At 35.4% G+C, this 26,733-nt stretch overlaps 2 protein-coding genes across 4 annotated transcripts in view; one reads left to right on the top strand and one right to left on the bottom strand.

Moving 5' to 3' along the window:
* GAA1 (glycosylphosphatidylinositol anchor attachment 1) overlaps positions 1 to 6,879 on the bottom strand; it is a 51,380-nt gene extending 44,501 nt beyond the window's left edge. The window contains exons 1-5 of one of the 2 annotated variants that reach the window (XM_081738297.1): positions 6,749 to 6,879; positions 4,716 to 4,882; positions 3,541 to 3,758; positions 606 to 765; positions 245 to 396 (exon numbers count right to left, since the gene is read on the bottom strand). In XM_081738297.1, the coding sequence (XP_081594423.1) occupies positions 245 to 396; positions 606 to 765; positions 3,541 to 3,758; positions 4,716 to 4,857 (672 nt within the window). In that variant the 5' untranslated portion in view covers positions 4,858 to 4,882; positions 6,749 to 6,879. Of the gene's footprint in view, positions 1 to 244; positions 397 to 605; positions 766 to 3,540; positions 3,759 to 4,715; positions 4,883 to 6,730 lie in introns of both variants that reach the window. The other variant, XM_081738299.1, reaches the window with a different exon arrangement.
* Positions 6,880 to 6,986: 107 nt separating this feature from the next.
* The window catches only part of par-6 (partitioning defective protein 6), a 139,526-nt gene continuing 119,779 nt past the window's right edge, over positions 6,987 to 26,733 (top strand). Inside the window, exon 1 of one of the 2 annotated variants that reach the window (XM_081738304.1) lies at positions 6,987 to 7,209. In XM_081738304.1, the coding sequence (XP_081594430.1) occupies positions 7,147 to 7,209 (63 nt within the window). In that variant the 5' untranslated portion in view covers positions 6,987 to 7,146. Of the gene's footprint in view, positions 7,210 to 7,456; positions 7,596 to 26,733 lie in introns of those variants that run through there. The other variant, XM_081738308.1, reaches the window with a different exon arrangement.

Below are 26,733 nucleotides of genomic sequence, written 5' to 3'. Positions count from 1 at the left end.
AGAAAGAAGATAAACGCGAAAAAGTCCATGATGAAGAATATTGGGAGTGAAAAAGATTATTAGAGAATCCTTGTACACATTCAATTCGGAAGAATGTTGTATATTGAAATTTCTTATGATGACTGATACATAAACTAACTCATTATTACTGCATGCTAATCAATTGGGAAATTATTGAGCAACTGTTTCTCAATATTTCCTTGTAACTCATATTGAAAACTTTACAGAACGGACTTTCACTTACCTGTATCGCTCCGCCACGACCTAAAAGATCACCGTGGTCGAGTATTCCCTTTCCACATGACACTTGATGGTAGGCTTCTAACCATGCTTGAGCTCCAAGCTGTTCATGGTCTGTCACCAGAAAAATAATGTCTTTAGCCAAATACTGCTGCCCTGTCAAACAAAATAACAGTATTCATTTTTTGTGGGTACAAGATGTAAGAAATTCCAAAATATGAAAGGTATTCAGTGAGTTATCCATTTTAGTATGACTGCATTGACTGATATGTGTTGTCTTTGAGTACCTAAGAAAAAATGAGTAACCAGAATTTCTTATGCCATAAAAATATTTCTTTTAATAATAAATAGAAATAATAACTTACTTCGGAAAAATCTTGCCAAAGAAAGCGCAAGTGCTATTCCAGGGTTTGTTCCTGGATGAATACTTGTTGGAGGTCTATATGGCACCGACAACACCAAAGCTTCTGTGCTTGCACATCTCGGAGCTCTGATTATACCATACACGTTCTTTCCAGAATATTTCTGAAAGAAAAACTATGGTCCATAAACAGAAATATGTTACATTTTAATATTTCGTCTACACTTCTATAATCCTAAAATTCTATCTATATATTAGAATGCTAAGTTTATATGTTTGTGGTCAAGAAATGTTTATATCGCTCCCGGAAAGCGGAAAGGTGCTAAGCGCCAAAATGCAAATTTCTCAGGAGAGCATAAAAACGAATGAAACACTAATTAATTCCGATTCTTTCTTTCTTTTTAGAATTCAGTTTTTACTGCAGGCCTTTCATATTGTCTCCTGTCACTTGTATCCTTTCTGCACAACTTTAAACATGAAATGGGTAGCCACGATATGCACTTAATTGGAAATCAAGGAAAGTGGCGCTTAGCACCTTTTCTGCTTTCTAGGGGCGATATGCTTATGGCTAATCCTTTCAATAGTGAGTTCTCGGGAACCACAGGCTCTAGAAAAAGGCTGTTTTCACCGATCGATTGTAAATTTTGTGTAGATTTTTCAGTTCTAATTGAATATTTAAAGAAATGGCCGTTATTTTTTATTACATTTTTAGGGGCTACTCTGGAAGTGTTGAAAATTTAGAAAAAAACATCATATTCTACGAATTATAATTCCAACACTACATATTTGTATATGGGGTCAGTATATATCTTTGGCGTTTGTTTCATGGCCAAATTATAATGAAAAACGAAGGACAACCATTTCTTCAGTTTAAAATGAATCTTTATTGTTTGCAGTGTTTTGCCCAATGAACACCATATATTACTGACACTATAATTAATTGTGTGTGTAATGTATTTGCTTATTACAGATTGCACGCAAGAAAGAAAACAATGATCATACATGAATCAGAAAATTCAACCGGAAATGAGCTCAAATCTTGCACACGAAGCGAGATATTGAAAAAAATATTCGAAAAAAATCCCCTTTATGGTACCCTTTGGCGATATTTATTAAGACGTCTTTCATCTTTCACTTGTGTTTGTAAGGGGATATATACAGATGTGAGGAATGACAAGATTCATGCTCATATGTGAATGATGCAATGTGTAGAGAGCGTAGGTTCAACAAGTACTTCAAAATTCAAAACATTTAAAGAAAAAAATTCTAAAGTGCGAAGATAACGAGTTGTTTACTAACAAACATGCGAATTTGTTTATGTTGCATATATTACTTGAAAGCGTCGACTTATAATACTTTATGAAGGAAGTAGTATCACGCTGTGATAATAATGAGATTTCATCTTAAGTCAAAGGCAGAATTTTTTACATGCCTACCTTTCCTGTCATGTGATTCGAACATGTTTGTAGAAAAAGAACGATTTTTTCCAGGGAATGCTCTCTCAATGGCGAAAGTAAAGAAATGAAATGAAAAATGAAATCGTTCAGTTTTACGTCCCACGATTATGCCGGTTAGGCTAAAGGAGACGGTGATTATGAGAAATGGTGGAATGAAGAAAGTGGGAAGAAACGAAAGAACCCCGAGAAAACCCACGAGCACGGTGTTTGTCCACCACTAAGTTTACACGGCGCAAGCTGCGATCGAACCAGAGATCCCAAGTACCGGAGGTGAACGCTCTACCACTGAGCCACCGCGCCCCCCGGCGAAAGTAAGAAGTTCGACTCTGCTATAATTTTTTACTCCCCTCTTCAGCTATGTATGTATGTATGTTTCTTGAGTTGTGAAAACAAACAAACGAATACAAGTTCGCGAGCAAAATACTTCTTGTTTCTGATACACGCAAATTTCAATTGTGGAGTGAAATTCGCACTTTTGATGACTATTTTACGTAACCGAAACCATAAATATAAGTCCCAAAACAGCTCGGATCAGAAATTAGAAGCTGGTGGTGCTGAGTTGTTATATTGAACACAAAATTGTCTCATTGTGACAAGAATTCGCCATATTTAAAAATTTCGCCATTTTCTTCTAAAAATCACGACAAAAGAACTAAGGATGGTATATGATACATAACATAAATGACTGTTCAATCTACCAAGGTATCCGTCGTCACTTTACACATAACGCATCCGGGAAGTATTTTGACGAGAGACACTTACTGCACCAAATAGATCAGATCAAAAATAGCTATAGTTAAAGAAGCACACAATAAGGAAAGATCACTCTTAACTAGCAGCCTTAATATTGAACTAAAGAAGAAATTGGTCAGCTGCTATATATGGAGCATTGGACTTTATGGTTCAAAGACTTGGACATTACATAAGTTAGTAAAGAAATATTTAGAGAACTTCGAAATGTGGTGTTAGAGGAAGATGAAGAAGATAAAATGGACAGAGAGAGTAACAAACGAAGATGTTTTAAAACGGATAGGAGAGAAGAGGATGCTTTTAGCCAGCATTCTCGTAGGAAGGTCAATTAGATTGAATATATCTGCAAAGAAATTGTCTTCTTCATACCACCATAGAAGAACCATAAAAGGAAGAATGAAGGAAAACAAAGAGTAGGAAGAACAACTGATCGATGATATGAATAATAGAAGAAAATATTTAGAGCTAAAAGAGGAAGCTGAAGATCGAGAAATGTGCAAGAAACATTTCCAGGTCCAAACCTAAAAAAGCTCATTAGTCCCAGGATCTGCCAACAGGCAGAACACTTAATAATAATATGTACCGTAATTATTACATGAAAAAAAGTTATTAATATTAAATTGTAGTGTGACAGAAATTTTAGAGACAGAAATGTTTTATTCCAAACAGAAAACGTGAAAGATACATAAGTTAATTAAGCTATGACAAATAATTATATTTGTTGTAACCAACCTGTCCATGTCCCATTGGATAGTTCAATGTAAAATTGTGCGTGTATGCATCTAAACCCAGCTGATTAAATTTTGCCAGAATCCATGAGTACGGAATGCTTTTGTCGTATCTGGACGCTTCCTCATTAAGTTCTGCCAAATACTGCCTTGCATAAGAATCTTCATCGTATTCTCCTTTCACTAATCCTGGCAGCAAAGCATTTTCAGAAAAGTATGTACCTGGAACACATAATAGACTAGAACAGTGCATTGTAATGGATGTATTACACAAACTTTATTGTACAAATGAAATGGTAATTACTTAACGAAATGCATTGACGCTTATTATTAAATCTAATTGGGGATGATATTAAAACAAAGGAAGCGCATTAATTGTTGTGAACATTAAGAAAATAACTTAAGGTTGGATTAAAGGGACAAGTTTTGCCGATAGATGGCACTACTGTCTTCTTATCTCTCCCATGTATTTTTTATCTTTCACGAAAATTCACGATTTCTCTTACAAATTTCAACCTACAGACTTCAAATTTTTAGAAAAGAACTTCATAATCTATCAAAGGCAATAATCCGTGCCGATTTTTTATTTAGAATTTTCTTCATTGTTGAAATTGATATCCAAACCTTTAACAATGGAATTGTTTCAACAATGAAAAAAATTTCTAAATAAAAAATCGGCACGGATTGTTCCCTTTAATAGGTTATGAAGTTCTTTCTCTATAAATTTGAAGTCTCTAGGTTGAAATTTATAAAAGAAATTGTAAATTTTCGTGAAAGGTAAAAAAAATATACGGGAGATATACGAAGACTGTAGTGACATCTATTGGCAAAACTTGTCCCTTTACACTAACCTTAAACGCTAAACAAACTATCAAGCTTCATAGAAATTTGAGCTTCTGGGATCGATAATTGTACATGGGCCGGATGATTTAGTGTAAAATGACACTATACTCATATTTCATTAAGTGATTTTCCAGTAAACTTTGAAGTAAAGTCAGTATTCTTACGAAGAGTGATTCTTTGAAATAAAATCAGTGTTTTTAAGTACCCAAGGGACACACAGAAATAACATGTAAGCAGATATCCTTCATTACTCGTTTCGACCGGTAACAATGTTTGTCGGAAGCTATCGGACTGAGGGCGAAGCAAAAAGTGTAGGAAAAAAAAAACTGTGCATACCTGCATTATACGGTTCATAAGCCAGCAGGACAAACCACGCTAGTCCTCCAATGTAGAGTAAGATACATAATTTATTATGATGGGAGACTAAAAAATTCAATAATTTTCCTTGACCAGCACCAGGATCCGTTAAAAGCCCCATGATTTACTCAAATAATCCTTAATCTCTGTAAAAGAAAAAAATATTATGATAACATTATGTTCATATCAAGTAATGTGTTTATATGACAGTTTACACAAAATATTAAACAAATACGACTCATAACGCATGTCTATACAGAAGAATTATTTGTAGTTTCAAATATTCGTTTGGGCCAATCTTGGTATACATCTGTTATTTAGTAATTGTCAAAATGTTCAATAGAATAAAATATAATATTTTTATTGTCATTAAGTCTGTATACAGATAATGGACAACGTCAAATGATGATATACAAGCAAATTCCTTTTTTCTACCTATACCAATATACGTTTATCTTCCTTAAAATCCTTAACATTATAATAGGGTACAGCAACTAACCAATCATACTTTATTTTTAAATTGAGTAATTGGTAAATTTTGCGTGTGTATTAGTAACCTGTTTAGGAATTTTATACCTTGTATTATATAATTATTTTTTTATTTTTGGTAGTCTGCTATACGATATACGATATATAGAAAGTAGAGAAGGAGTGGAAGTCTGATGAAGACATAGTTATTGTGTTGAAACTGTTACGTGTTTGTATGTTTTATATATTATTACATAGCCTTGCTTAGTGTTGTTGTGTTTAGTTTGATAATTATAGCTGATAGAATAATTATTTCGACTGGTGTTCTTAAACTTAACCTGCACGGAAACAAATCTGAACAGCACAATAATGTAATTTCTGCCGTCAGTTTGCTGGTGTGTACACGTAAGTTTCTCTATTTGTTACATATTAAAAGGTGGAGAGTGATTATACGAATCCACAGATTTATAAAATATTCAAAAGAAATTTTTAATAATTAGTGCGTAAAGAATCAAAACATGGTGTGTTCTTACCTGTGAGATGCGTATATACGTGGAAATACATTACCGGTAATGAAAGTCGAACCTGGTATGCACGTATTCGCCGGTAAGATAAGTAATGACGGATGGACACTTTCTAAAATTTAGAGAATAAATTAATAATAATATTGTAATAGACAAGTATATTAATAATCGAAGTGCGTTGTGTTGTTACGTCCGACACAGTTTGTATGTAGAAAAACAGAAATATAAAATACCGGTATTGCATACTCTCCTTTATATAGCCATTGAGCACAGTATATAAAGTGAAGGAAGGTGACTTAGGGTTACCAAGTTGAAGAGTGAAGAAGCGGAACCATTGAAATGTTGGTGAACATCTTACACATTTCCGGAGAATATTTTTTTTTCAGATTTGTAAGTGAAAGGTAAATTAAAAAAAACAATCATATACCTTTGTATCGTCAATGCAGTGGTTTTCCACAATGCTCGTTTACGCGTATACTCATCATCGCTTACGCGCCTGCTTCATATGGACGCAAAATCTCACTACCACTCGGCCCCCTGATACACTCCTGCCCTGAATCGGTTTGGGCTTTTTAGTGGATACCTAGCACAGATTGGTTGATGTTTTTGCACAAGACCTCTTAAAAGTAAATCTGCACGAGGAAATGCAAGTGCATACCTCGAGAATGATTCCTGAACGTACAAAAGTGAATGCAAAGAGAAAGAAGTATATATTTCATGAATTTATCATGAACATGCGTATGAACAATCTGCACGTTTTACATTATTTGATTCCTAAACAACAAGATATGTAATATACTTTTTCATTATATTACTATGAATTGTCGTAATTCTGATTAATACTACATACTTCTCCCTGATAACGAAGTTTAAATATACTGAAGTTTCCCCTTGGATTTTTTAAGAGAAAAAAAGCAATCCAATATCAAATTACTTTACTTAAATTTAATATGAAGTATATATGAACATAATTATCAATCATTGTAAGTCAACAACACGTACTTGTATGATTTTACTTACAATAACCTTGTACTACTGTATATTTGTTTATCCTGATGGAAGTCGCCATTACGATTTGTAACCTCAAAACCAGTGCTTTTAACATTTTCTCTAAATAAAACTAAGGATAATTAATTTAATCGTTGTGTATGAAAATATTGACTTTATTGTATAAAAATGTTTAATTTCCCTTTTTATATATTCTAATATTTCTTCAGAAAGAAATATTTATAACAGGTGCGACTGACGTCATCAGCATTGTGTGTATACTCATTGCGCTTCCAGCGTGACAAAAGTAAAGTATGGAGGAGTTGTGTTGTAGTTCTTAGTGTGACCTTGTGAGTGATAACTTGAGTTTGTATTTTGTTATGGTTTCTGTGTTTTGTTTAAGTGTGAAGTGAAGTTTAAATGTTCCCGATATGTCGAAGACCTCCAAGAATCATCTTAAAGTTGAGACTAATACAGTAGAAGTGAAGAGCAAGGTAAGTCCTAAATTTCACCGCTTAGTTGGTTTCTGGAATGCGGAGCAGTGTCGATGGAATGTAAAGATGTTTCATAAGACAAGCGTCAAGTGTGCGAGATTTCATTATGTTCCCTTTAATTTTTATTTTATTTCGGTGGATAAGTAGTTGTAAATGTATTATTTAATGACAGTATGTGAAAAGAATTGCAAATTTGGGGAGCGTTGTGAGTTTTAACCTCGCTCCCAATGGATGCAGTGGTTGCTGGTTTTCTTAGACCGGTTGTTATGTTCGTTTATTAAATAAATCACGTGAGATGATGGAGGGTCATTATCCGTTAGAGATTTTATACCCATCAAATGGATTTATTATCCGCAGGAATATATAACAGTATTCGTACAGTGCAGGTACAAAAACCTAGCTTTAGTTCGGCCTTTGGTAATGGTGTAAATATTGTCAACTACAAACCGCGTTTAAAATTTATTCGCACTAGAATTTTTCGTATTGTAAAGATTAGATAAATTTATGTATTATAATCACCTCATATCTTTTTGTACATAAAAAGGCCTATTTCACTTCCTTTATTCATTCTGTGATTTCAGAGGGGGAGGGGCTGCATTTACAAGTTCATGCAACCTTCGGCAAGTGTTGACAATTAGGGTGTCATTAAATGAAAAACAAGTGATGTAGGATTAACTAGCGAAATCAAGGTAGCCTAAACTACTGTGCATCCATAGACAGTATCTTTTTTTTCTTTTTTTTTTTTTCAGCAAACCACACATAAGCACCAAGTGTACAATGAAGACAATGAATTAAAGTATAGTGGATGAGTGGGTTCACTATGGATTCTTTCTTGGCACTACTCGAACGGACGGTTCTGCCAGATTGTGACGCATTTCTTACTTTTTCAGGTTAAGTTAGAGCTTTGTATTTCTTTTAGCAGAGTATGCAATGAATGAGGCGCTTCATTATTGCTTGCAGATTAACTTAAAGAGAGCTCAATGTGGATGTATATCAAAATCTACAGTGCATAAAACACAAGCCAACTTGTACTAAATGGCCATGAAAAAGTCACAAATGGTGTCTGACCGAGTCAGACCAGATCGCAGCAGAGGGCCCAAACTTTAGCGAGGGAGTGCGCCTCCTTAGGGATCAGGCGCGTCAGCGACGGAGAATATACACATAGACGAGGATAGTTGAAGGGCATACTTACACATCATTTCAGTATGCTGTATACTGATAGTACAGTAATTACTTATATTCACACTCTAATTCCCTCACAAAACATGTTTCACGTTATATTTTACCTATGAGTTTTCTATTTGGTAGAACCGTGTGCTCGAGTGCACCTCTTATTTATTTATTTTTACATTTTTAACCTTGAGAAACAAACTGTGTTTTTATTGCTTTTCCTGTATACACATCCGCGATTTAAGTCTTCTGAAGATGGGACCCATAGATACCGTAGATTCGTTAACTATCTGGTTCATGTTAGTTTTGGTTTACTTTCGTGCTTTGTGTACCGGTGTGCTGCTTTTCGAAATCTTAGCTTTTCAGCGACTCCTCCGGTCTTCTTCAACTATTTCAAAATTCCTTTTGTAAATTTACACCATATGTAAATTTACACCTTTACACCAAGAACAATGTCATCTTGTACTATTTACCGGTACTATTTTGCATACGTTAACAGTACTGTATTTTTGGAGCGGACCTAACTTTATTTCATCTTTGTACCGCAGAGTACCGTACGTCTAGAATATATGTTTATCAAAAAATTTAGTGTCCTTAATTTAGAAAGTGTTTTTCAAGAAAGGAATTGGGTTCCTCGGTACAAATTTTCTTAAAGAACACTACCATTTTCAAAATAAACACTGTGTTTTGGTATATACCATGAAACCTATAGTGTGGAAAACACAAAATCAGCCTGTGCTGGTTGGGGAACAAAAGCACGAATACTGTCTAAAAGAATCAGGGCTGGGTGAAGCTTGTGAATCGTCGCGATAGTCCATCTGTAACGAGCAGGTGCATTAGCGACGGTGGATGGATATACGTGTAAACGAGGATGTCACTAAAAAAAAAAAAACAAGAAAATACTAGATTATATTAGTTGCTTGATGATACGTTCACTGCAATTGAATATGCACTATTACGCAATGTTTAGATTTCAATACATAAGTGTTTTTGTATTTTTAAAGCCTTCCTACATTTACCACACTTTCGGCTCAGTTTCAGTAGTCGCTGCCTCTCCATAAAGCGAAATAACTCCTGTTCCTTACAAACATATGTTGTTATAATACCGAAAATCGAAATGTCACATCGTTCATATGGAAGTGGCGGGAAGTTTTTTTTTTTTTTTTTTTTTTTTTTCTTCAATACGGGGAGCTAATTGCCTGTTATATTCTAATGTCTGGCGTCAACATAACTCCACTGAAAACGATACAACATGGTACAGCGTGTAACGTGTTAAACTAACACATTAAACTTGCGGAAAATAACCAATTCATTATTCCTTTTCTGTGAATTTTTCATATTTCTGGATCTATTCTCCGTTGGTCAACCCCCTTGTTTATGTAATACTTAGAAAAACTGCTTTTTTTCGTAAATAATGCGTTAGTTTCTTTCTTTGAAAAAAGTGTTAACTATTCGTGGCTTTCGGGGACTAAGTTTTTTAAATTGTGATAGTGTTGCCATAATACTGCTCATTTCCTAGTTCCTCAGTTGCTGACGCGTTTCTGGTTGAAACCGGATGAAATTTTGTGTTCAATGTTAACCCATAGATAACTACATACCATTTTGTTGCTTAATACGTGAGTTCGAAATCGAAATATAGATCGTGTGGATTCGTCTTCTATACAAGCACTCCATAATACACCAGTTTATAGTGCGTTTTTATAATTACTGGTGTTTCATAACCATGACATCAGGGCACGAAATTTCAGGTTTGAATCTAGTAGCCAGATCAGAGAGTTCTGTTTGAGTATTTTTTACTTGCAATTAAAAAGCAAGTTCCTATCGTCAAACTAAGATATTTGATTTGTGAATGGCTACTGTGTGGTCATGAATTCCGCGCCCTGACGACAATATCTAACATAACAAACAAGATCAACTGTGTTCTTGGTTACTTTTTTTTCTTTCTTCGAGACCCAAGGAAGTTTTTATAGAGAAAAAGTGTGTTGGAGAATCTGCCGGAATCTCTTATGATCACTGTATGTAGCTGGGGAATCTTATGTTGGGTTAATTTGATTCAACATTAAAAGGCAAGAGAAAGGAAAGGTTCGATTAATAACAACGTATATATCGCGTTCTGATAGTAAGAATTCATTTTAGAAGAAAGAAAGTTTTCCTGATTAGTGAATTCATGCTTATGAGTTTGAATTCGAAACTACAGCTTTCCTACCTCATGTCCACGTCACCATTTATCTCATTTTCGAATAATGTATTAAGATAAAACGAAACAAGATTTAAAACTTGAAACAGAAAGAAGTGTTTATGATTTTATCTGAATATTTTTGATGTGCTGTTATTAAACACAAATAATGTTGGGCGTCAGCTCTGGACCTGTAAAATTGTGCGAACGGATTTTGTGATGAACCAGTATTACTTTTCACGTTGTTTGTAAAGCAGATGAAAAAAAAAAAGAAAGAAATGCTTTTCTTTTGCACTTTGTGTCATCACGTCTACATGAATAAAAAGATTCTTCAGAATGTTAAACCGTCGGCAATGAAAGTCTTTTCTACGCCACCGAAGAAGGAGAGAGAAATCCTCTGAAACAGTTTGTTGAAAATATTTCAGATACCGTATGCGTAAGATGAATTCTTTCTTTTGTTGTTAAATATGCATCCTATTATATCTCTTAGCAACTACAATGAGATGTTAGTAAACAATTAATAACTTCAAATTTTGGAAATCTTTGGAGTAATTTCTTGTATTATTTTAAGAAAATTTCCCTGTATAAATTTGAAGAAAGACAAAAACATAGAAATAACAGATTAATAGTTTCCTCATCTTGTCGATACGTTCTTATCATAATGTATAGTACAAAATGTTCTTTATTTTACTGTTGACAATAAAAATTATACCAAATTCATGTTGCTATTCTCTGTGATAAATCACTGTGTTCCAATAACTAACGGAGGTGAGTTGGAATGGTGGGCATGGGGCTACACTGTGAGGATTAAAGCTGCACCGAATTCAAGCTTACGCTAATAGTAGGCCCTGCCCTTCATAACCTCGATATTGCATAAAGATGTTATGTCTGATGAACTGTTGTAAACGTGTCAACAGTATTCAAGAAACCTACAGGAAGAAAGAGTAATAAACAATTTATGCGGAAAGTAATAGTGGTTTATCACGAAGTCCGTTTTCATAATTTTACAGGTCCTGTGTTAATGTTGACAGCCAATATTATGTGTCTGCTTATAATAAGAGTACATCAGGAGTATTCAGATAAGATTATAAGTACTTCTTTCAGTGTAAAACTTGCACCGATGTGATTACGAATTCATATGCAAACTCCACTAAATCCGAAAATTTACGAATCCGAATTAGATCAACGTGTCTTTAACCCCTTCCACTAAGATTTATTTTCTGAATTCCGATACTTGAAGCATAAGATATAAAAGTGTATTATAAATTGTTTATCATTATATAACTTTCAAAACATGAATATAGTAACCGTACGTGATGCTAGCTAGACTCGTCATTTCAGTGCAAGAGGTGAAAAAAAGTAAACCTTTTTACGTGATAATTTGTAAAATCATCTTTCTATTATTACAAAATAAATTCAAGTATTATTTAAAAAGTAGTTAATAAGAATCGGGTATAGAATAGCATTATCTATGATTGGGGTAAGTTGCATTTCATTACCTCTTTTCACTTACGAAAAGCGAGCAAAAGAAAAGTGGTTAATTTTTGTATCGGTTTTAGTAGTCTGACCCCTTAACTAGAAAGAATTAATGTCCATCCAGGTTTATAATAGTTAGTTTGATTTAAGAGAGAAAAAATCATTTCTCTTGTATTGAATGATTTCCTAAGACCTTCAGTATTGTTATTTTCTTGGCGCATGCCCAAACTATTGGGTACAGTACAATTGACAATAGATGCGACAATGCAAACTTATGTTCGGTAAGGAGGTAATTCGTGCCAAAAACTCTCTGTGCCTTCCTTCCTTAAATGTTTCTGTAAGACATTTTATACTCGAATTGTCGTGTATCACACAAATTATAACGTTGCAATAGATATTTTTTTTAAAGAAGAAGAAAAAAAGCATGTGATAGGTGGCTAATAGAAGTAAGAATTGCATCTTTCGCGTCAGAGCGGGATGAAACACGCAACAACCTGTGTTAGGTGACCACTACAAACAAGAACTATGTTTATTCCGCGTCAGGGCAGGACAGACCTAGTGAACCGGGCGGGACTGCGTATGTATGGAGCAAGCGAGAAACCGCGGTGGAAATTATATTATTCATGCAAATAAACCGGTACCAGTCTATGCTAAATTGGGCACTACATGCACCAAGTAGATCGATGATGTTTGTATATTGTGTCGACTACATTAATGTCGTTTTCCCAGTATTTCAACTTGTATGATTTCGCGACAGAATCAATCTGGCTGCTATGGACTATACTATAAGTACTCAGAATTATGAACAGGTATACGAGTTCGCACGTGCAGTGTTTTCACACTAGAACCGTACTCTTGTAAACGTAACATACACCTTCACCTTCTCTACATTATGGACTGATATTCTGCCGGTGAAAATTCATTTTCAATACAGTCCTTGTCCTTATCATTCAGCTGTTTTAACAATTTTCATGATGATAAATATTGTAAACCTGCGCTATAATTTCATGTTTCTGCTATATGGCTTTTCTGTATCTGAATAGATATTATTTTACTCCCTTTAAGGTACTTATATTCAGTTTGTGGGGTATTAAGTTCCCTCTAGAGAACCTTGAAGACATAATTGCCCACTTCACTGTACCTTCAACTGTAGTATGTCTAAATAATTAACTTACATGATATAAGATGTGGAAAATTTTAACAAATCATATAGTTGGTTATACATACGTAGTCATGAGTTTCGTGTCCAATTAGAAGTCTGTTTTCATTAATATGAATAATGTTAAATTCAGACTTCAAATATTTTGAACATATAGACAATAAAATACAGAATCAGTTTCATTATTTTCTTCCGTTCTAGAACGTGCATTTACATTTTATTTACGTTTTTTTTCTTTCTTTGGAAAATAGTGCTTCTGCAGGCATTTCCCACAATGAAAACTTAATTGCTGACAACGCTTATTTGCATGAGTTTGGGCGAACAGTCCCAGCACGTTTGGGCGAACAGTCCCAGCACGTTTTCATTGGTCTTTGCAATTCACAATAACTTTTGAATCAAGCAAAAGCACTCCAACCCTCAGTCGAGGATCAGAATGGATTTCTTTGCTTCCTGGTGGATATTTCTTGAACTTAAAACCCAGTGCGCATCCAGGATATGATCAAGATAGGGGCTAAACCATAGTTTGCCGCTTTATCCAGTGTAAAGCAGTATTGAAGCCCATTTTATCCAAAGTATACCTGAACCTTAAGGGGGGTTATAGCCCCTCTTGGATCCGCGCTTTTATATATATATATATATATATATATATATATATATATATATATATATCCGTGCTAAGTCGTACTGCGGCAATTCGACCCGAGCTAAGCTGTTAATTTCGGAAATACTAGTCTTTGTTATGAGAAGGAGCCCAGGGAAGTCGGGAGGTAAGCAGGGTTTAAGACTGGGAGGACAGGTAAACGTGTTTGGGAATTTCTTATGTAGGCAAATACTGAACGTGTTATGTGTGGGAGATATTTTCTTCTTTTTCTATTCTTATACAAATAATGAGGTCAGTATCTTTGACACAGATACTATCTGGTACAATTTCTTAATATTATCTAACAATCAGCTATAGTGGGCACATTACAAATGAGATATCTGTCTATAGTAAAGGTGTGCTTTAACGTACCATACTAGTATCTTAAAGTATAATTCTCAAGTTTTCTCCCGTTAAATTACGAACAGTTTTCTTGTGCTCTGTACTATTTCCAAAACTTTTTCATTCTTTCATTGCACTTATTTATAGTGCGTCCAGTAAGAGAACGTCTCTGACAGCTCGCAGTGACATTGCCAGTACTCGCGTGTCAAGGTTTTTTTCGGTGAAACTGGTAAGAAACGTCAGAGACCATCTCTTGTTGGCCGTGCTATAGTATTTTTTCGTTCAGTTACGCACAAAATAAAGTTTTCCCCTTCGTAAAGACTTTTTACTCCATTCATATAGTAACTTCGTTATTTTAGTTAAATTAATTAGATGCCGTATTACCAAACTACTTACATCTTAATTTTCTCTCAAACTTTAATTTTTGACATGACAGTTTGTTTTAATTAGAAATACTTTCGTATTGTTTACATTTCTGTTTATCATATATGCTTTAAAGCTCTCACTTAAGGTTCGAAATCATGAAAATTTAGATTTAGATTCCAGTATGAAAGCCGTATCACCAGCAAAATAAATACATGTAAATATGACTATCAGTTCTTTTTTTTCATTTTGTTGTTTTGAACATGTTGCATAAATCAAAGAATCTATATATTAAAATGCTAGGTGTATATTTTTGTCTCCAAAGAAAAGTTTGTATGTTCGTCTCCAATCATTTCGACAATGAAATCTCGAAAACCATATGTGCTAGAAACGGCACTGATCTATACCAAATTTTGTGTAGATTGTCCAGTTCTAATTGACTGTTTAAAATACATGGACGTTACTTCTGTATCACATTTTTAAGGGGTATACTGGAGGTGTTTAAACTTTAAAAAAGTAAAGCACCATATCCTACGAGTTATATGTTCCAACACTACATAATTGTATACAGGGATTGTATATCTCAGGCGTTTGTTTTATGCTCAAATGATAATGAAAAACAAAGGATAATTTCTCCAGACTAAGGTGACTTTTTATTGTCTAGAGCAGCGTTTCCCAACCTTTTTCAACTTGCGGCACACTACGGGTGTTACTTAGATTCTCGCGGCACACTTATAGATATTATTATTTGTAAATATAAAACACAGTGGTATTTTTTCTGTTATTGTTGATCTCCTCACAGAGAAGAAAGCTCGATCACTGGTTTTCCCCCGTGGTAAATAATTATGCTTATTTTTGATTCAAATTTAAAAATAGAAAACAAATGCGATGAAAAATTGGACTCAGGTTTTTAGAAATACGCTTTCTTTTTAAAAACTGTATCCAACCTTTTTACTAAGAAGGAAGGTCACTAAATAACGAACAAACAAACAAATATCTCTTATTTTTAAAACACAAATGTAGGTAATTTTTTTGAAAGGATTGAATGATATTTTAAATTTTCAAGTTACGAAATAGTCTGCAACGGCATGATGTAACATCTAAGGCATATATAGCATCTAGGATGCATCTAGGCAGTGCATATATAGCATAAGGATAGCGTATGCCTCGTACTGATTCCTGTAGTAAGCAAGATGTTTCCGTATATTTGTACAATATATCGCTGTCTGGAGAACGGATTTTTCTCAGTATATGAAACTTAAAATTGTAGATTCATAGTAGAGGTTCATAGTAATGTGAAATACAAATATACATTTTTCTCTACGTTTTGCAATTTGATTGCTATAAAATTAATAATTTTGTTTCGATTTCTCGCGGCACACCAGCGGCCCATTCACGGCACACCAGTGTGCCGCGGCACACCGGTTGGGAAACGCTGGTCTAGAGTGTCAGTTAACACAATATATCACTGACATTATAATTAATTGTGTGTGTAATGTGTTTTCTTATTACATACTGCATGCAAGAAAAAAGAAAAGACTGATCATACATGAATTAGAAACTCCAACCGGAAGTAGGAGATGAAATCTTGCAAACGCCTTTATGGTACTCCTTGCCGATTTTTATCAAGACGTTCTTCTCTTCTGTCTGTGAAGGTACATGCATAGATGTTGTGAGGAATGACAAGAAAATTCATGCTCATATGTAAATGATGCGCTGTGTAGAGAGCGCAGGTTCAGCTAGTCTATATATTAAAATGCTAGGTTTATACTATGTTTGTGGTCAAGAAAAGTTTGTTTGTGGCCAGTCCTTTCGACAATGAGATCTCGGAAACTACAGGCTCTAAAAAGGTGACGTTTTCACTGATCGGTTGCAAATTTTGTGTAGGTTGTCCACTTTTAATTAAATATTTTTAAAAAATGTCCATTATTTCTTTATCACATTTTTACGGATAGTGTAGGAGTGTTGAAATTAGATTTAAAAAAAATCGTATCCTACGCATTATACATTCCATCAGCACATAATTGTATATGGGGGTTGCATACCTCCCAGGCGTTTGTTTCATAGTCAAATGATAATGCAAAACGAAGGATAATAATTTACTCTAAGTTGAATCTTGATTGTTTGTAGTGTTTTACCCAATGAACACCATATATTCCTGACATTATAATTAATTGTGTGTGTAATGTATTTGCTTATTACATACTGCATACAAGAAGAAAGAAAATACTGATCGTACATGAATTAAGAACTCCAACCGGAAGTAGGCTCAAATCTTGCAAACGGTGCAAGATATTGAAAAAATCTCCCCTTTGTGGTATCTCTTGCCAATTTTTATCAAGACGTCTTTCACTTGTGCCTGTAAAGGAATATGTACAGATGTAAGGAATAACAAGGAGATTCATGCTCATATACGAATGATGCGCTGTGTAGAGAGTGCAGATTCGGCTAGTCTATATATTAAAATGCTAGAAACGTGCCGTTTTCGCTGATCGATTCCAAATTTTGTGTAGATTTGCCAGTTCATTCAAATTAAAAAAAAAAAAAAAAACTTCATGTTTCAGTTCCACATTTTAGGCGTTGTTTTGACCCTATTAGTTTAATATTGGATGTTAAGGTTAATATCTTTGTGAAAGGCAGCCAGTAGAGGAGCTACGTATAGCGGGTTGATGGACATTTCAGGCGCTTTGCTTTAATCTGAATGAGAAAACTTATTGCAAGCTGGCAGCGTTGAAGGATTGTAGACCAACAATGAGGTGTACTCAGATATTGAATTATAAGAAAAAAATATTTGCATTTTGTACCATATTACTTATTCAAGTTTGCCACAAACTTACCCCAACATTCTACACATTAAAATACTGCATTTATATGTTTGTCTATAGCACTCCCTTTAAGAGTATTCCTGTCCTTCACTTGTGTTCGTAAAAGGACTTGTAAAGATATAGTGAGAAGTGGGAAGGAGATTCACGCTCATATTAGAACTGTGAGCTGTGTAAATAGCGCAGGTTCAGCTAGTAATATTATTCTTTCGCCGCATAATTTTCTAGTAAATACAACATATACGAAGTACTTCTGATTAAACTAGTTAGCGAATCTCTGATTGTCTTTGTTCTTTCCTAGTTCGCCATCTAAACCTTTGACGTCCTAATTGGTGTCAGGATGTATTCATTAGCCATTGGAAGCGCATCCACTAAATAACATTTTCTAAGTAGTAAATAGTTATACATAGAATTTTAGTACTTTTTGGTTTCCACAACTTTTCTTAAAACTTGTAACAATGGGAGAGGGACTGTCTTTCAGAAAAAAATGTTCCGGGGGCGGAACGCTTAGTATTCCGAGGGGGAACTGCTGGTACTATTGTATTTATTATTATATTTGGTCTAGGAATTAATTCGTGCGGGTGGACAAGAGATGGCGCAACGAACGGAGCGTCCCACAGTTCCGTGTATCCACACATGTGTTGCAAACCCCTGTCATCGCGTATCGTTCGTAGTATAGGGCAGTGGATTAAAGCGTCAACAACACCAGTTTGTAGTTAAGTGAACATGGCGCAATTTGTGCCTGATAAAGTGTTTTTGCGGGGTGTCCTGCTGCATTACTTTAACATGCAGAAAAGTGCGACTGAAAGTCATCGTATTTTGGTGGAAGTGTATGGTGACCATGCTCTAGCTGAGCGAACGTGTCAGAAGTGGTTTGCACGGTTTAGAAGTGGTGATTTCGGCTTGGCAGACCAAGAGCGAGCTGGACAGCCAAAAAAATTTCAAGACGAAGAATTGACAGCATTGCTCGAGCAGGATTCGTGTCAAACGCAGGAACAACTTGCAGCAGCATTAGGCGTTGATCAAACAACAGTCTCCAAACGCTTGAAAGCCATGGGAATGATTCAAAAGATGTTACATTGGGTTCCACATGAATTGAAAGACAGAGACGTTGAAAGACGAAAAACCATTTGCAAATTGCTGCTTCAACGACAGAGCAGATATGGGTTTCTGCATCGAAGTATTACGGGTGATGAGAAGTGGATCCATTACGAGAACCCTAAACGAAAAAAGGCCTGGGTGAAACCAGGTGAACCAGGTCCATCACAACCAAAACGAGATATTCACTGTGCAAAGGTTATGCTGTGCATATGGAGGGATATGAAAGGTGTGGTGTACTATGAGCTGCTGCAACCGGGTGAAACTATGAATGGAGAACGTTATCGACGACAATTAATGCGTTTGAAGCAAGCTCTGGCCAGAACACGACCAGAATGGGAGAACAGACATGATAAACTTATTGTTCAACATGATAACGCTCGCCCACATGTCGCAAAACCGGTCAAAACCTATTTAGAAAATGTCGGATGGGAAGTTTTACCTCACCCGCCGTATTCACCAGACGTTGCTCCTTCGGACTACTACTTGTTCGATTGCATGAACAACGATTTGATTGGACAGCGGTTTACTTCTTCAGAAGATATCGAAACATGGGTCTCTGACTGGATCGCTTCCAAGGATGAGGACTTCTTTCGCCACGGAATCCGTACATTGCCTGACAGATGGGCGAAAGTGGTGGCTAGCGATGGACAATATTTTTCTTAAGGTATTTATGTATTTTGTGTTTGTACTACAGCTTCAATGTGTGCGTACCAACCGCACGAATTAATTCCTAGACCAAATATTATAGACGTATTATTTTGATTTCCTCCGGGGAGGGGCACTCTCAGAGCACCAGGGGACAATGCCCCCCCCAAAAAATCATGTCTGGAAGAAACTGGTGAGCACCTTCCGTCTCTCCTGAAAGGATTATAATGACATACTTCCCCATGATTCACACATTTTCCCTGGATACTGGTATTGCAGATCACTTCGAGTTTTTCTATTTCTGAAAGACAATAACGACATTCCCGGTTTTTCCTTCAGACTGCCGGCTCCTTTCTATGTACACTTATTGTTATCTAGAGCTTCCAACTTGAGTGTTGCGTGATAACATCAATGGTGTTGCAAGATTGTTTCTAAATTCAGAATATGAAAGTGATGAAGTACTTGATAGAGTAATACTAAATTTCTTTCTTTTCGTGATTAAGATGATGACTTCTACTTTTTGTGCAAGCAGCATTTCAATGATGGTACTAGGTATGTCTCTGTTTTCAATAATGTATATTTGGCACTATTTATCGGTTCATGGTATTACCACTTCGAGTTTTGAAATTTTCGGCGAGCATGAGACCGTGACACACGCCAAATCATTACTAGTCAATGTCACTTTTAATGTTATTGTAAATGTGGAAACTGTGTTTACGATATTATATTTGGGAAGCCCCGTATAAAATTATCATTTCTTTAATATAAAAAGATGTCCAAAAATACTGTATGTATGGCAACGTAAGAAATTCCCTCTGTGAAGCTAATCCTGAAGATATTTTAAAAGGTATCAGAGACAAATGTGAAATATAAAATTAATTTATTGTCTTTAAGAGCTGGATCTCTCAGACCCATCTCATGTCTTTGAGAGTTAGGACTAAGTAACCTGGTGTCTGTGTTGACCCAATTCATCTGTTAAGGGAGGCATTGCGTGGTCACGTAGGTGAAGAATTTCGGCAGCAGTTGTGTGCAACCAGTGAAAAATGCCGAGTGCCCAATAAGATTGATGACCACGTGGACTAATTATACTTCAAATCATAGTGTTATTTCGGTTTTCAGTTTTTATTAGAAACTTTAGAAAAGAGGATCTGGAACTTAAGGGTTATCAAAATGTACGAGTATATTTCAGTATACACACAGTCAATGTCGCGTACAGAGAACATATTTTAATAGTATTTTACTCGCACCAAAAATCTGTATCTCAATATACACAAAGGTAATGCAAACAAGAAATGGACTGTAATTATATCAAAAGGTTTATTAAGAGAGCATCTACACAGCATCCGAATGCAGTTGCGAGTTTTCCAGCACGTGTAAAATATGAATTAGAGTGTCTCCAGTAGATTCGACGTGCGAATTGCAGAGACCAACGAAAAATTGCGAATACAAATGATCCCAATATGCTGGGGTTGTTTGTCCGTGCGAATGGATCGTCGTCTGCAGTCGAAGCGATGTTTTCAGCGCGGGAAATGCTTATAGGAGCAGTGTTTAGGAAAAATATATGTGTATCAAGAGCATTTCCTTAAAGAAAAGAATAAAGTAATACAAACAAGATTTAGGATTTTTATTACATCTATTTAACCAAAATATTTGAGTGTGAATACGACACTGTTGTGTTCATACTATTGTAGTAAAGACAAGCCTCTGATGAAGATCGAACCTATTTACGCTTATGTGTTTAAACATTCTCCTTGTTAAAAAACACGCATTTTATTTATTTTTATTTTATATTATAAACGTTATTCAAGCATGCGTGTGTAAGTGAAGTGGGTAGTCGCGTCTTCATGGCTCTGTACAGAAAACTTAAGACTCCTAGACGTGGAGTATAAATTCTTTAATCGGCAGGAAAATCATATGTATTCAGACGTAGTGGTGCCGCACTCTCAGAAACTTTAAGATACGGATTTTCAAGCATGTTTAAAAAGGATACATTGATGTCGGTTGCAGTTAGCATTCACACTCGGTTCCACTGGAGGCTCAGCCTAATAGTCAACGATATAACATATTGGTACCCCTTCAGGGCCGAGTGGCTTATACGCATGTTTACAGTGTGTTTGTATTTGCAGGTTTGATCTCCGATGAGGGTGTCTTTTCCAGATGCCAACACGAGTAATGGTTTGGATTCCACTTGAAATTAGCAGGTCCCGTTTCGTATAGCCTCTAAACTGAAAAGCGACGTTAAATTATCTAATCCAATTGGTTAAGCAGTTTTAAGTGTTGATAATTTTAATAGATGTATAAGTATCGACTCAACCGTTTGCCCTAAAAATAGAAGTATAGTCTATTTTCGAAAATAAGAGCACTCGAGGAGTTTCTTGTGTGCTCCAAACTTTCCGTAATACTCCAAACTTCCTAATCCATCTTTTCTAGGTTCTCAGACTATCATGGCAGAAAAAAAAGTCGCCGAAATTATTAACAACAAATATTGACAGTGAAATTCCAGTTAGGTGAGTTTTTATGTTTCAAAGTATGTTTGTGTAGGTGTGTGTGTGTGTTTGTTTTATCGTAATCATGCTTCTGCATATCAACAGTGAAATTAAATGAAACTATTGGACATAATTGTTCTGCTAGCCAGAGTACGTTTACTAAACTCTTGTAGTCGGTTCACATGTTTATGAGTTTTGGCCATATCTGTGGAACCATAAACACATAATACCATTATAGTTATTTAAAGAACGTGGACAATTCTTATTTAAACCAGAGGTTTATGCACATTATCCTACTTCAGGGAACGTGAGGGTAGGGTTGGCACTTGTCCCGAATTAGGCGGGACGTTCTAAATTTTAAGAAAATCTTACGACGTGTCGAATTACGCCTAAGAAGGATAATGTCGGGATGCCAAATTATGTCTAAGAGGGACGTATTATTGTCGGGACACCAAACCATTCAAACCAATTAGAAAATATGCGACAGAAATTCCTAGTGACATTTGTAAATTCTGACTTACGTTGTGTACCTATGACTATCGAGTTGTTGTTATGGTTGTATCACCAAGTTTTGATGATGGGAGCCGTAAAATCCCCGCCTATGTTCCAGGGCGGATCCAGGGGGGCGATCGCCCTCCCCTCCAAAAGTCCATCCTGGATCGCCCCTGCTATGTTTTTATTCTGTGTTTCTACCAGTAGTTTATAACATTTGTTAAACTAATCGCCAACAACCTCACGGTACGAGTTCTCTGTTTCATGTGTTCTTGGTTTAAATTTTCATTCACAGGCCGCTTTTTATTATTATAAATAAATTGTTTCCATGTGCAGGTTTGAGTCTGAGGAACCGGAAATCTGCACATGTTTGACAACCCTGTATATTACATTTATTAGACTGGGCAGATTTTGAATCACGGGTGTTCTGTGAATCGTATTAGATTGCATTAATTACATTAGGTTTCTCGATATTTAGATGTTTCTCCCTCGCATGCAAGAGTAATTTTCAGTGTGCATTTCTGAGAAGTGCAACATGATACTTGCTTTTGACTTGAATTTCTTAATTAGAAAGAAAGGCTGTTTTGCGACATTCAAAAATTATAAGAGAACGTGTGTGTGAAGAGTCCTCATATGAAGTTATGTGATCTCTCACATACTGTTACTTAGCCTTTCTCTTCGTCTTAAATTGATTGCAATTTGGGTTCTCACGCTTCTTATTAGAACCCCTTGTGAGCTGTGAGAGAGCGTAAGATGTGTCGTTTTTTCGCCTCAATGAATTGTGGTGATCGGAATGTGTGACGAGAAAGTGGAAGGAAACACGCCTGTTAGTTCAGTGACTTGTGGAGGATTCTCTGAGAAAGTAAGTGCTTGGTCAAAGATATTGCTCGCTCGCTCGCTCGCTTGCCGTTATTTGTTCATCTCTCGTTACGACCCGATTATGACGTTTAGCTCACGAACTCTGGGGATCTCTTCTGGCGTTGAGCTTTGGCCTTGACTAGCGTCCATTGCAGCAGGCCACTCCTGTCTAATTGCCACGTCCATCTGGCATTAGGCATTGAATTCTTTACAGCAGTGGATTGAAATGACTGCTTCACGTCTGCACCGTGATTGTTTCACTCCCTTTACTTTTATTTATTTATTTTTTTTTTTAATTTGTTACTTCCAGCCTGTAGTTCGTTTCGGTTGTCAATGGTGCAATAAAACATTTGCAGAACTGGGAACAAATCATAAGTAGGTTAAGCATAGTCTGACGTCGGGTTTTTCTTCTGACAGTGAATGCTGCTACTTTGACCACACGCACACGCTCATGTTTTATCTTCGACATTTTATTTATTTATTTTATTGAACAAATTTCCAGATAAAGCATAACTTAGCCTTTTTACACAAAGAAATGTTAAGAAACAGGAGAAAGAAACATATAGAAATAAAGTATCAACAACAAATAACAGCAGTGTTAGCAAAGAGTGCAAAAGTAATATTATTCGGCCATCACATTATTAAATGATTATAATAGTTAGGTATTCTGTGATTCTCTGTGATAGAATGTATTGCAAGTAAGTAAGTAGGAAGTTGCAAGAGTTGAAAATTTGACTTTTTTTTTCGTGCTTTGAAAGATTTTGTGTCGAAAAAGTATCATATTCAATCACGCACCGGTAGATGTTTTCAATAGACAATAAAGGTCATAATACGGCCACTACACATATGACAAACATTGGTGAATTACTCTCTTACTAAAGCAGTTACTCTGTTGAATATATATTTTTGAAACAGATTATAGATAGCCGCTAATTTCATCATATCTTTCGTTGTATACTGCCCACGCCGTATTACTATTGCTAAAAACGTGCCTCGTCTCATGAAAGCAAGGGATAAGAAAGTATTTTTCGAAATACGTATCCTGTAAAATAAATACAAGTTTCAGTGTTTTCGAAAATTCCACTTCTAAAAGGAAACGGAGGCACAATTTGTTTAAAATTAAAATTTCCTTTTCTTTGTTTAGAAAAAAAAATGTGAACGTTGGCTTAGGGGGAAAATGTCCGAATATAATCTTCATTAGAAAGAACGAAGTACATGCTCCAGCTTTTTCGAAAATTCCGTTCCTGAAGTGAGAAATGTATGAATTTCTATAATATTCAGCTTTCAAAAATGTCTAGTGAGAGATATGAATTATGGTATATAAGCTCGTCTCTAAAGATGACCAAAACCGTGTTACAGCGTTTTTGAAAGTTGTCTTGTAAAAGCTGGATAGGGGACCATTTCTGCAACATTCAGATTTTCCGGTTTATATACATTAAATCTTTCAATACGAAGAACGGGCATTTTTAGTAGTGTTGGTAGCGGTATTTACCATTGTATTTGCTTGTCTTTAATGTATTAGGTAGTTGATAAGATGTCCGAACTTTGTCATTGGAAATAAAAATCAAGCGGAGGCTTTTATATATGAGCCAGGGCCTTTTACCAAGCTGGGGGCTGCTCATCCTACGGCCTAGCACCTCTTAAAGCCACTTTATTTCTTTTCCTATTTCAACTGTCTAAAAGATAAGATTTTGTGTACCAAGAAAACGTCCATTTAAATGGAGTTCGGAATTTCTTCATTCCCCCTTTACCCCTTAAAAAGTAAAAATATATTTTGGCTATTTTCCTGTGAGTTAGTTTCGGAAGGCTATAATTATGGCAAATTTCATCATTCTAATCCTGCCGGAAGTGCCTAAATATTTTGGGGTGTAGGTGTCCCATATAAATAACATAGGAAAAATATTTTGATTCCCCCATAAAGCCACTTTAAAGTTGGTGATTTACTTAGGTAACGCGAACGAAAACGTAGAAGCATACCTAATTTCAAGTTTTTATTCCAGATTATAACTCGACAAAGGCCCATTTAAATAGCATGGGGAATTCCTTCATCCCCTCTTTAGACCTAAAAATTAAAAAAGAAATATTCACTGTTGCCAATTTTCCTGTGGGTTAGTCCCAAAACGCTACAATCATGCCAAATTTCAACTTTCTACGTCAAACGGGAGTACTCGTTATTTTATTTTATGTTAGTGAGTGAGTTCATGTAGTTTTAATATATAGTTAGGATTAGGATAGCGAACAATTATCAACAGAACAATTGATCTAGAATATGTTGTACACATACAGAATATGTTGGCTAAACATGAAATTATCTTGATCTATTGGGCGGATAATTTCCGAAATAGAAGTTTTCCTAGAAACATTGATGACTAAGCACGGACAGTGTAGAAGGTTATTAATAAAGTTCTGTGACGTATCTAGTACTTGAAAAATGCGTAATTACGAAGATAAGATTTGACTGATAAAAAAAAAGTAAATCATGTTTAAAATACTTTTGATAATTTTACTGATAAAAATTATCACTTGGTGTGTTTTTCAGGTAAACTATTACATTAATTGTCTTCGCCATCAGATGAAAAGATAAGTGGAGAATGTCATTTATCACTACATTGAAACTGCTATCGTTGTCTGAACGCACGAGGTGGACAGTTTTACAAAGAGTGAAAACTTTGAATACTTTTATTTATCTGCTTTAGATATGTTTGTATTGTTAGTGATAGGAGTACGAAGGACAAGTGGAGCAACTGAAAAACATGCACTTATTTTATTGCGGTTACTCAATGGATTTACTGTAGTATTTAGTTCGTCTGTTGTAATATTAGTAGTTCTAAAAGAAACGAATAATCGTTGTCTTCGACAGTATTTTTATTGGTTTCATTCGGTAACTAGTTGTAAAACTTACAATGAAATGTTATTAAATAGTGTAATTGGCGGAGATTGAAGGCTAGGGAAGAAGGTCTTATGATTGTGCTATTAAATTCAGCTCTTTTAGCATCTCATAAAGTGTCTCTGAACGTACACAATGTAAAATTCTATATACGAAGGATGTTCGAAGCTTGCGAATTTTGGTCATATTATTATTATTATTATTATTATTATTATTAGATTCTATTAAATTTGTTGCTAATAGACGCTATAGGATATAGTGTAATTGGCGGAGATTGAAGGCTAGGGAAGAAGGTCTTATGATTGTGCTATTAAATTCAGCTCTTTTAGCATCTCATAAAGTGTCTCTGAACGTACACAATGTAAAATTCTATATACGAAGGATGTTCGAAGCTTGCGAATTTTGGTCATATTATTATTATTATTATTATTATTATTATTAGATTCTATTAAATTTGTTGCTAATAGACGCTATAGGATATATTTTGATTCATTAGCTTTCCATTATATTAATGCTAGCTTTTCAGTATACTTTCCTTTGTGTGCACATCTTCCACCACAAAATTACGTTTTGAAGCCGTCTTCAAAAAACTTTTTCCGAGTCTCCTTTATTCTCTGATGTGCAGCATGTTTTAAGGCTTTTCCCGAAGGCCACCGTCACTATTTTGAATGTTAGTACATACGACTTAGAGACAATGAAGAATATATGTATTTTAAAAAAAAAAACTATCCTTTGGTTAGCTGGGAGCTCTGCTCCCAGAACCCCGCGTTTCCTCGGCCTATGGCATCTTTTATGTATCAGCCTTTGCATCTAGAGTGAATTTCGTTCATTTTCTCTTAATATTCCCTGAATTTGGCCAACTGGGGGCTTTGCTCCCAGACCCCCACATATGCTCGGCCTACGGCCT

The sequence above is a fragment of the Thermobia domestica genome, chromosome 2, assembly GCF_964235325.1.
Source record: "Thermobia domestica chromosome 2, izTheDome1.hap1.1, whole genome shotgun sequence".
In the NCBI taxonomy this organism is placed as follows: domain Eukaryota; kingdom Metazoa; phylum Arthropoda; class Insecta; order Zygentoma; family Lepismatidae; genus Thermobia; species Thermobia domestica.
This window is presented reverse-complemented; position numbering and strand designations above follow the sequence as displayed.